Here is a 10,871-nt window from a genome sequence, read left to right as displayed (position 1 = left end):
CACCCCAATAATGAAGAAGAAAATGAGCTGCACTTAAGGCTCTCAATCTCAAATTAAACATATATGAGGCCCACTTCACAATCTAATAAGTGAAATCCTTCGGGAAAACAATGAAAACATCAACTGGTAAGTCATTGCCATTTCTACACAATTGTTAACTTACATTGCAACTTAATCAGGCACTAATAATTAGGCTAAATTTAAATACAATAGAAATACTGGGGTAAAATCACTGTCACTATTATTTGCTGTTTGAATTAAAATGTCTCTTGTCTTATAGTGGGAAATGTTGTAACAACAGCAACACTGTTTGTACATAAATAACACTGTTTAGGGATAAGTAGCCATAGTAAATAATATTTCTAAAATACTCTCTAAACAACTTTTATTTGTAGAATAAACGTAGGCCTACATAGGAATACATTTAAACTTTTAGGACACAAAACTGCAAAAATGCTATAGACATTGAAACCTTTAGCCACAATGATCTATCCACACACACACACACACACACACACACACACACACACACACACACACACACACACACACACACACACATCTTAATGATTTAAAGAGGAATGCTGCAAATCAAATCTACAGATTTATTGAATTTTAGACTGAAAACTTTTCTTTAGCACTTTCACTTAATTGGTTTTCTTCTTTACTCTCCTTGTCCGATTTCTATTTATGTCCTTAACTGTTTATCTTGTGTATTTTGTTTGTTATGTGTTTTTTCCCCTTATTGTATGCATTTCCATTTCACTTTATCCATCTTTAATGGCATAAATTGAAAATAAAAATAAAGTAATAAAATAGTTATTTCTTTATCTATTTAACATATTAGTATAATTTATTAATTATTATTATTATTATTATTATATAATAATAAAAAATAAAATAATAATAAAATAATTATTTAAATAGGTCCTGTAATTATTATTATTATTATTATTAAATAGGTCCTGCCCCTATGGCTGCTATCGTGTTTCCATTGCTCTGGTCTAGTTGGAGCACTGAAGGGAATGCAAACTAGAGAGATGCGCCGCTGAAGGGGAAACGCGTGAATAATTTACAAATGTTAGATGCTTCTCCAATTTATCTTGACAACTCGCGTAAACTGCACACCATTCACTTAAATATCCCCATGCATTTTTTCGATTTATGTAAACGTTTGATTTGCTTCGCCTGTAGTTATTAACACGGGCTATTCTCTAGGGCTTGCTGGACATTTAAACCTGATCACGCCTCTTGTTGGCCAGTAGCAGTAGTGTGGACATGTGAGTCGACCAAGATAAAACACGGATTTTAAGAAATTGACAAGAGTATGTTGTTTACTTTTAAGAAACATGATTCTAGATTAACTTCTCTTAGCCTTGGATTAATGTAATTTAGTCTTAAGTATCAAATTTATGTTAAAGTTTAGTACTAGTATGTCCTATATGATTAAAAGGGGGCTGTTTTTTAATCTTTTTTTCATGCATTTTTCTTCAAGAAGTCTTCAGTGAGTCACATAGGAGCTGTGATGAGTGTGTATGTGGGTGTGTGAGTCCCATTTTCAAATCCCACCTTGACACACTGTTTTTATCTCACTTTGTTTTAAAAACACACTCACACCTGAGTCATATGCTTCCCAGAAAGCATTTTATGCCTGACCTATTACCTCTTTATTTGTAAAGAGTGAGATCTTTCCCGGTTACGTTGAAACACACATGGAAAAGATACTACACTTATAGTAGGCGTGTTCTGTGGTGATAATTTAAAGATTGGGCGAGAGATGGCAGCAAGAGTGGCTGCTTTGAAAGGAAATATGGGGGAGTGATAGAGAGAGGGATAGGGGGATGGGGAGAGAGAGGATGGGGGTAGGGAGGTGTGTGAGAGTGTGTGTAAGGGGATGGGGAGGGAGGGGGGGGTTCTCGGCCAATAGGCCCTCTTATTGGTTTGTTCAAATGGTGGGGGAGGGGCACCCAGCATACACCAGCTGTATGAGGAGAGAGGAGAAACAAAGGGTGAGATGGCGAGGGGGGGGGGGGTGCATAGCATACATTTCCTCACTAATATTCAGAGATAATTAAAATTCAGGCAGGGTTGATGATTTAAAATGCTGATACTCTCAAATTAAAAATTAACATGCGCTCGGATTCTGATCTAATGCAATATTAAACATGGTGAAAAACTTACTTTTAAGTACACAACTCTTTTATTAACACTTGATTAATATTTTACGGTAGTTTCATGTTTTCAATTGTTACACTGTGCCCATTCCCAGCACTCTCTTTCCTTAACTTTGACCAGGCAGATTTTATTCATCAAGAGATCTTTGTAAAGCAGTGAAATGTGTATACGCACATAAACCAGAGGAAGCTGTGCTTTGCATTATTTATTTAAAGGACAAAGGAATTACTGGAACCCTCTAAAACCAGTGTGACCAGTCTCAAAAAAGAGCTCGAACGAGACCGAGATAGAGGAAGAGAGCTGGGTGAGAATGAGCGAGAGAAAGAAGGAAAAAAAACACAGGAAATGAGAGAGGGAGAAGGGAGGAGAGCGGCCGGCCTCCTTGCCTTTAAGCCAAACCAAATCTGAGGGAATTGGCATTGGCTGCTTCGCATGAGAACCGAGAGGAAAAAACTATAAGACAGAAAAAGGTTGAAGAGAAATGCCAAGAATGCAAAGGCAAGAATCAACACATTTAAGAGTCTTTCGTTCTGCTGGCTGACTCGCTCTCCCTTCGGAATGCAATTATAAACTACCACATTTTCACACTGTAAGCTGAAAGCCGCTTTTGATTAAGACGCGTCGACCTGGGTGTTGCATTAATTAGTGGAAGACCTGGGTTTAATCACCTCTGTGGGCCTGTAAACATAAAAACAGGTCTACTAAGCCTAAAAGTAAGTTTTATCGTTGTTCTTCAAAAATGGTGCATTCTGTTGTAGCAGCTGGAATGTCTTAAGCTGTCTTTGAATACTTAGACATCACCAGTTGGCTGGGACAGATGAGTTTACTGATTGGGAATCGCTGTGATGTCTTTTGGAGTAGAGATAGTGGGATCCTGGTCTAGTCGTCCCGTGCTGCATCTTCCCTGTTAACATCAGAGATTGAATGTGTTTGCCAGGTTTCTGGTACGTCGGGTGTAGAATCGCTGTCTGCTTTTAAGTCTCTTGGCCCATGGATGTCATGCCAAAACCTGCTGAGACTAACAAACAGTATAACACACACACAGTCATGCATACATCACACACATGGCAGCTTGTCTCAGGCCTGCGGCTCTGGAGCTTAACATACCACATACTGTTCACATAAACATGCTTTATGACAGGTTATTAATGCTTGTCAGTACTGTATGCACTGGGTTTTAAACACAAACCCTCTACAAATACTAATCATGATCTTCGAGTCAGATTTGCTAACAGTAAGTTTGGAATATGATTTTGCAGTTTAAAAAATATTTTTGAAAGAAGTCTCGTATGCTCACCAAAGTTGCATTTATTTGAACAAAAATACAGTAATATTGTGAAACATTATTAAACTGAAAATAAAATCCAGCCTCACATGGTCCTTCAGAAGTCATACTAATATGCTGAAAATTCAGCTTTGCCATGACAGGAATACATTCATTTTTAAAATACACTCATCTAGAAAACTGTTCTTTTTTGTAATAATATTTCACAATATTATTTTGTTTTCTGTATTTTATTTTTTTGGTAAAATAAACACAGTCTTGGTGAGCGTATAAGATACAACATTAAAAAATCGTAATATTCCAAACATTCGACCATCTATAATCAATTATAGAAGTTCAGTTACTTCAATATAACTATTACGCTGCTCCTACTTAAAAAATATAAAATATATATATATATTCTCTATTTATCTGTACACCTCAAAATTCTTTGTTCATGTTTATTCTCATTTGTATGGTTATGCTAGATAAGAGTAATGCAATGGAATTAATAAGTAGTAGGCCTTTCAATAATATGACAAGGGAAATAAAAGCAATATCAACTAAAAGAGATTATATTTTTTAAAGTTTTTTTGTTCTAGATGGTTCCTGGAATTAAAAATTTGGGAACCCCTGTACTAATGTACACTCCTAAAGTCTTATTTTCCTTACAGAATAATATAAAAAGGGGGTTAATATTTAGAATATTTGAATGTGTAGTAAAACTGTCAGCATTTTGTAATAATATTTCACTGACATTGCTTACCCAGAAGCATCTGACTCACTTTGTCCCACAGCTACCATTTTGGGATGCTTCTTTTTTTTTTTATAATTCATGGCTAATCTTTAGCCAAATAATTTACATGTTATCTTTTCATTGGCAATTCACCAATATAATGTATACTGTATATTTTTAGTCCTGAATAAATCTGCTTTGACCTAAGATTAGTCTTATGTGTCATGTAGAAAATATACTTTGAAGTGCAAACAACTGTTTTCATGTGCATCTGGGCAGCTGTATGTGGTAAGTACTTTCTAAATATGTATTCACATGGCAGAAACTGTCCACAGTTTGCATGATTAAGAGGGCGACACTCTTACCCCACTTTCCCCTACTCTTATTCTGTCCCCTCTCCTCCATTTCTCAGCCAGAAAGAAGAGGATTTAGGCTAGTTTGTCAGAGCCAAACCAAACCAGCATGAAAAAGGACAGAAAGAGAAGCCCTCCCTTCCTCTAACCCTGTTTTGCTCTTCTCTGTGTAGTTTGGCAGTAGATGCTAGTGTGTGTGTGTGTGCGGTCTGTGTGAACAAGCGTTCATGTGGACAGGGCTCTGACTCTGCTGTTTGGTGAAGTTCCCAGTTAGGCTTGATGGGAAATGTTTTTTTTTTTATCCCTCACTGAATGAAGTTCAGTATACACAAGACTGTCGAGCAACCATTGGACCATATGCTGAGAAGAGACTCGTGCTTGACACTCACCTGTCCAACAGAAACACATTTTAGTTAACCCTCTGTGCACCTGTGGTACACACTACCTATTTTTAATGTTTTTTTTTTTAAATGCTGCATTTATTTGATCAAAAATACAGTAATATTGTGAAATATTATTACAATGTGCAATAACTGTTTTCTATTTTAATATATTTTAAAATGTAATGATGATAAAGCTGAATGTTCAGCAGTCATTACATCAGTTTTCAGTGTAGTATTATACTACAAAAATCATTCATTTGCTGATTTGGTGCTCAAGAAATATTTTTTATGAATGTTGAAAACAGTTGTGTTATTTATCTTTTTTTTTGTGAAAACTTACAATTTTTTCCAGGATTCATTGATGAATACAAAGTTCAGAAGAACAGCATTTATTTGAAATGAATGCAGCATCATGCAAATGCAGACATTTTCAGTTGCCGAAGACATATAAAATATGCTTTAGCTATGATGAATGTACAAGTTTCCATTAATATGCCAGCTTCTATGAGGCAACCGCTCCATGTAAAATAAAACGGCTTTTATTAAACTACTTCTTGAAGTCTTCATCCCATGTAAATGCACATGATTTAAAAAAATTATTTTAATGAGAAAAAATATAGGACAGGGAAAAAAAAGTAGTGAGTGCACCTCTAAAAGCTGCCCTTTTATTGCCTTTTTAAAATACTCCAACAATGCAACATGCTATATTTGTTTTAAATAGTGACAAAGTGAAGGCAACACATAGGCTACATTCATAGACAAAAAGCATTAGAATCTGAATTTACAAAATCTATACATTTTCAGTTGCAGCTGAGCATTTACTAGGCTATTTATTATATGTATAAAAAAATCACATGTGGGAATTCCACATTGAATTGTTCAGACACTCAGACCATAACAAAGCTCGTCCTATTTAAATGAAGTCTATGTGTTTTTCCTTCCAGCTCACACATTGTGGAGGAGTAGTGTGTATGTGTATAAATCATGCTCAACTGAGGGCAATAGTGCATTGCAGCTCGAGCCAGACTCTTAGGCCTATTCATCCTTTATATCTCAACACGCACATACACAAAACGCGCTCTCAGTCTCGGCTTCAGTGTTCTCCTTCTCTCAGTTTTCTGTGCTCATCCAATCAAGCGCCTTTCGGTGATGTCATCGCTCTCTCTGTATGTGTGGCAGCAGTTTTGGGTTTCTCCTAAACTCCCGTTCTCCCACACTGGAGCTTTTTAATCTCTTGGATGGAGAGAAAGAGGATGAAAAAGGCAGAGTGGACAGATCGAGGGGTTGAGAAGCGGCGACCATGACAACCTATGAAATCCGAGCGGCTGACATCTGTGTCGCTCTCGTTCTCTCTGTCCCTCTCAATCTCCCTGTCTGTTGTTTCTTTGACTCGCATCCAGCAAACAAGCCACAAGCTTTCATTTCATAACCGACTCCGACAAGTCTGATGACCTCACATGGCCCTCAGCATCATCTTTGATTTCAAACCGCAACGACTGACCACAGCAGAAGTATAAATTTTAATTAAAACAAAAAGAATCAACAACCCCCAACAACGCTAAGACAGACTCATCATATCACAGCACCCACACACACTTCTGACCAACATTTTCCTCCTCTCTGTCGTCTGACTGTTCGAATTGAGGGTATTTTCTTTTGAAGTCATCTCTTGCTTCCTGTCACTGCACCTCTTGCCACATCCTTTGTTGTACCAAAAGGCTGTCACAGTTAAGAAGCTCACATATTTCCTGTATCTCAACATCTCACGCATCAGAAACGTTTAGAGATCTGCTACAACCATGGTGAGCTTCTGTCCTGTATGTGGGAAGCCTGTTTATTTTGGTGAGTGGCATCTGGGGTCGGAGGGATACAACTTTAAAATGCTTAAAACATACTGATTAAGATGCTTTTGAGGTTTTATGTAGTTATCAACAGTGAGAAACATAAATGTAGTGTGTGGTGCTGCTGCATGTTTTGTGTTTAGCTGCAAAAAACACAGATCAGGTTGTGTTTCAGCCTAAAAGTGTCCATTCTGACTGGCTGTTGTGGTATTTTTGTAGTATTTGGATTATATTGTACCAAAGTTGTGTGTTTGCAAGTATAGTTATGTGATAATGTCTTGTGTTAACTGCAGAGTGTTAATGTAGTTCTCAACACTGAAAAACATCAGTGTAAAGCACTGAGCCACTGCATGTTCGCATTTAGCTGGAAAACTTCAGATAAGGTTCTGTTTTGATTTAAAAGTGCCCATTGTTTTGACTTGCTGTTGTGGTATTTCAGTTGTATTTAGATTATATTGTCCTCAAGTTGTGTGTTCTCATGTCTAGTTGTGTGATAACGTCTTACATTAGCAGCAGAGTGCTGTAGCAGAGCATGCTAACTTCAAATTAGCTTTAGTTTCTGTCTTTACGCTAGGTAAAACAATCTAGTTGTTGTGTAACCAAGTTTGTGTATGCCTCTATCTCAATGCCTTTGTGCAGCGTTAATCAGTCTCCAGTTTCCTAACTGCCATCAGTGCCTCACGACATGCGTCACGAGAGCACAGGAAGTGTCTGCCTGTGGCAGGAAGTGGAATAGGCCAGAGCGAGAGAGGCTTGACTGTTTAAACTGGCAGATAGCAACGCAGAAACCTATGGACACTTGAAGAAAGTAGAGAACTTGGCCAGAAAAACTCAGTCGGCTTTCAGCATGAAGACTGAAGAAAAAAGCTCTCTAGACTGCAGGCAGTTGTTAGTTCTGCCAGAAAGAGAAAAGCTGTCCCAAGATGTTGGTAGGAGGTTCAGTTTTAGTCTGATCCTGGTTCAATCTAGAGATTTCCTGTCCAATGGTTAAGGTCAGGGTTTCAGTAGGAGGCCTTGTGAAAGGGTAATATCTACATAGAACTGAGAATAGGAATGCAGTTCAAAATAAATGTGGATTCGAAAGATTGAGGAAAGTGTGAAATCTGTTCAGATTCTTGTTTTCTTTATTAAAGGAGAGCATTTTAAAGGAGAGCAGTTTAAAGGAGATTCATTTAAACTTTATTAAAGGAGAGCAGTTTAAAACTAATATAATTATTCTGTTGTTGTTTTTTTAACAACAGAAAATAATTTTGACCCATCCCTCAATATGTTAAAAAAAGAAAGATGTGTTTACTTTACTTGTGAAGAGAGGGATAACTTTCTGCCATTTTGTCATTTCAGAGGATGAGAAAAAAAAAAACACAAAAAAAAAAAAAAAAAAAAAAAACCTTTTTTAGGAAAAAATGCATGGATCAGCAAAAAAGAGCAAGTGAAATTAAAGGGATCGTTCACCCCAAAATAAAAATGTTGTTATTAATTACTCACCGTCATATGTAAATAGTATAATATTACTGATTCCAATTTCCACATTTATTTAGGTGTGTAAAAACATGTTTTACTATTGCTGACTAATTCACAAAACTATGAAAGCCTGTTTCTGCCATGGAATAAAAAAAGTTTAACAGGTAATTGCAATTAAAAAAATTAAATAAAAAAAATTATCCCAATTTTGAGTTTTCCTCTCACAATTCTGAGAAGTCAGTTTTGCAAGAAAGGTACAATTTATTTCATTCTGCGGCTTCCATGCAAAACTCACATAAACAAACCACTGCATACAGTTATCTCATGATTTTTAACAGCTCCCTTGACTCTTACCAAACTAACTCCAGCTTCGGTAAACACACCTGGCTGAATGCTTAACCTTTGACCTTTGATTCATGCAGGTGAGAAGAAGAGGTCATTGGGACGGGATTATCACCCGTTGTGCTTGAAGTGTCACAAGTGTAAAAGACAGCTAACGGCTGGCCAGCATGCAGAGGTATACATATGATTACTTTGTCATATATGCCATATATGTTGCCCTTTAATGTCACTATTTTTACATGTGTATGCAGCACGATGAGAAGCCATACTGCACTAACTGCTACATGAGAGACTTTGGACCCAGAGGTGAGAGCAAATGACTGCATTTATTCAAATAAATGACTTTTTTCTAAATATAATATTTTATCATCAATGTTTTTTCTTTTGTGCAGGTAGCCGAAATCCTGTTGCTCGGACCTTCAACACAGCAGCTTCTTAAGAGGGGTCGTGCAGTCTTAAGAAACACAGAATCTGGATCTACAAACAACAACAAACCTACAGTATCTGCTTTACACTGCTACACACAGCAAGCCACTGTTAAATACTGCCAAAATGATCTATCCTTACCACAGAATAAAACACAACTCCGTAAATGACCAGAACCTGCCAAATCAACAGCCATCCACGTTGGCGCTACTTCATGTGTTTAAATCTTTTGCCTTGATTTCACAGTTAAGAGATATCAAAATGTATGGTGGAAAATAAATTGAGTTGTATATTAATCTTTAGAATGGGAGATATCAAAATGTATGGTGGAAAATATCCGACTGTATGGTGAAACGAATGTTGGTGTAGAAAGGCTGTATTGTACAAGCATTGTGTGTTTTTGATTTTCAGGACTCTGTAAACCATTAATTAATTGATTAACTTGAAACACAATGTAATTTTTTTTCTGTGCTATTATTGTTTGTTCTTTTCTGGGATTTTGTGGATCAGAGGCTATAAAACAAAGAGTTTCTTCATGAGGCAGCAAAAGTATCTACAAAGCAAAAATGACAATAATTAGGGCCCGAGCACCGATGGTGTGAGGACCCTCTTGTATCTGCTTCGTTTATTATTATTATTATTATTATTCTTCTTCTTCTTCTTCTTCTTCTTCTTCTCCAAAATGAATCGCATTTTTGAGGGCCTAAACATGCTCGAAAAGTCCTGAAACTTTGCACATGCGTCAGACCTGGTGAAAATTTACGTCTGATATAGGTTTCAGAAGAGGGGTGTGGCAAAATGGCTCGACAGCGCCACCTATCGTAAAAAAATCAACAGCCCTCCAGCTGTGTTTCACGTACATGCACGAAAATTGGAACACATATGTAAAGCATCAGTACCTACAAAAAAGACTCTTGGAGCAATATCCGAAACCCAACAGGAAGTCGGTTATTTTTAATTTTATGAGCAAATTTTGCATCATTTTTGTCATTTGCATGCCTTGTATTTTAACGAACTCCTCCTAGAGATTTTTTCAGATCAACACCAAATTTGGTATGCCTAATCTAAAGGCCTTTGCGATGTTAAATTGCGAAGATCTTGAGTTTTCGTTGAAGGGCTTGTCCGTGGCGGCCTGACGAATTTCGATGTTTCGCCATGAAAAATGAAGTTGCTATAACTCAGACATACAATGTCAAATCTGCCTCAAACTTCACATGTTTGATAATACTCCTGACCTGAACAGATTGACATGCCCATATTCAGTTATAGTCATAGCGCCACCTACTGGCAACAGGAAGTGACATATTTTACGCTGTAACAAACTACCCTGAGAAATTTTATGACATAATTTTTTTTTTTCAGTCACTCTATTCTAAAGGCCTGTGCGATGTTAAATTGTGAAGATCTTGAGCTTTCGTTAAAGGGCGTGTCCATGGCGCCATCACAAAGTTCGATGTCTCGCCATGGGAATAAAAGTTATTGTAACTCAGGCATAAAATGTCCGATCTTGCCCAAACTTCACATGTTCGATAAGAGTCCTGGCCTGAACAAATCTGAAGGCCAATATTCCATCAGGTGTGGCAAAATGCCTCGATAGCGCCACCTATACATATTCAACGGAGTGCGCCTCGAGCTACATTTCACGTACATGTACAAAAATCGGTACACACATGTAACACACCAATACCTACAAAAAAGTCTCTTTGTACAAAATTCGAATCCCAACAGGAAGTCAGTTATTTTGAATTTTCTCTGCAAAATTTATGTCGTTTTTGCCATTTTCAGGGGTTGTACTTTAACGAACTCCTCCTAGAGATTTATTCAAATCAACACCAAACTTTGTCTGTGTAATCTAAAGGCCTTTGCGATGTTAAATTGCGAAGATCTTGA

General features: G+C 37.1%; 1 protein-coding gene across 1 annotated transcript; it reads left to right on the top strand.

Annotated features, from left to right (window-relative positions):
- Positions 1 to 6,604: 6,604 nt before the first annotated feature.
- LOC109057056 (cysteine-rich protein 2-like) lies at positions 6,605 to 9,222 on the top strand. Its single transcript, XM_019074250.2, has 4 exons — positions 6,605 to 6,753; positions 8,636 to 8,730; positions 8,807 to 8,861; positions 8,948 to 9,222. Exons 1-4 carry the CDS (start codon positions 6,711 to 6,713, stop codon positions 8,992 to 8,994), a joined length of 240 nt encoding a protein of 79 aa, XP_018929795.1. The 5' UTR covers positions 6,605 to 6,710; the 3' UTR covers positions 8,995 to 9,222.
- The last annotated feature ends 1,649 nt before the right edge of the window (positions 9,223 to 10,871 follow it).

Source organism: Cyprinus carpio, chromosome B1, assembly GCF_018340385.1.
Source record: "Cyprinus carpio isolate SPL01 chromosome B1, ASM1834038v1, whole genome shotgun sequence".
In the NCBI taxonomy this organism is placed as follows: Eukaryota; Metazoa; Chordata; class Actinopteri; order Cypriniformes; family Cyprinidae; genus Cyprinus; species Cyprinus carpio.
The sequence above is the reverse complement of the archived record's forward strand: the minus strand, read 5'-3'. Positions and strand labels throughout refer to the sequence as shown.

Bases quoted from the DNA above. Each gene is read 5' to 3' on its own strand.
- LOC109057056 (XM_019074250.2), top strand. From the start codon at position 6,711: ATGGTGAGCTTCTGTCCTGTATGTGGGAAGCCTGTTTATTTTG. The intron at 6,754-8,635 runs GTGAGTGGCATC...TGATTCATGCAG, and splicing joins TGGGAAGCCTGTTTATTTTG to GTGAGAAGAAGAGGTCATTG. The intron at 8,862-8,947 runs GTGAGAGCAAAT...TCTTTTGTGCAG, and splicing joins GAGAGACTTTGGACCCAGAG to GTAGCCGAAATCCTGTTGCT.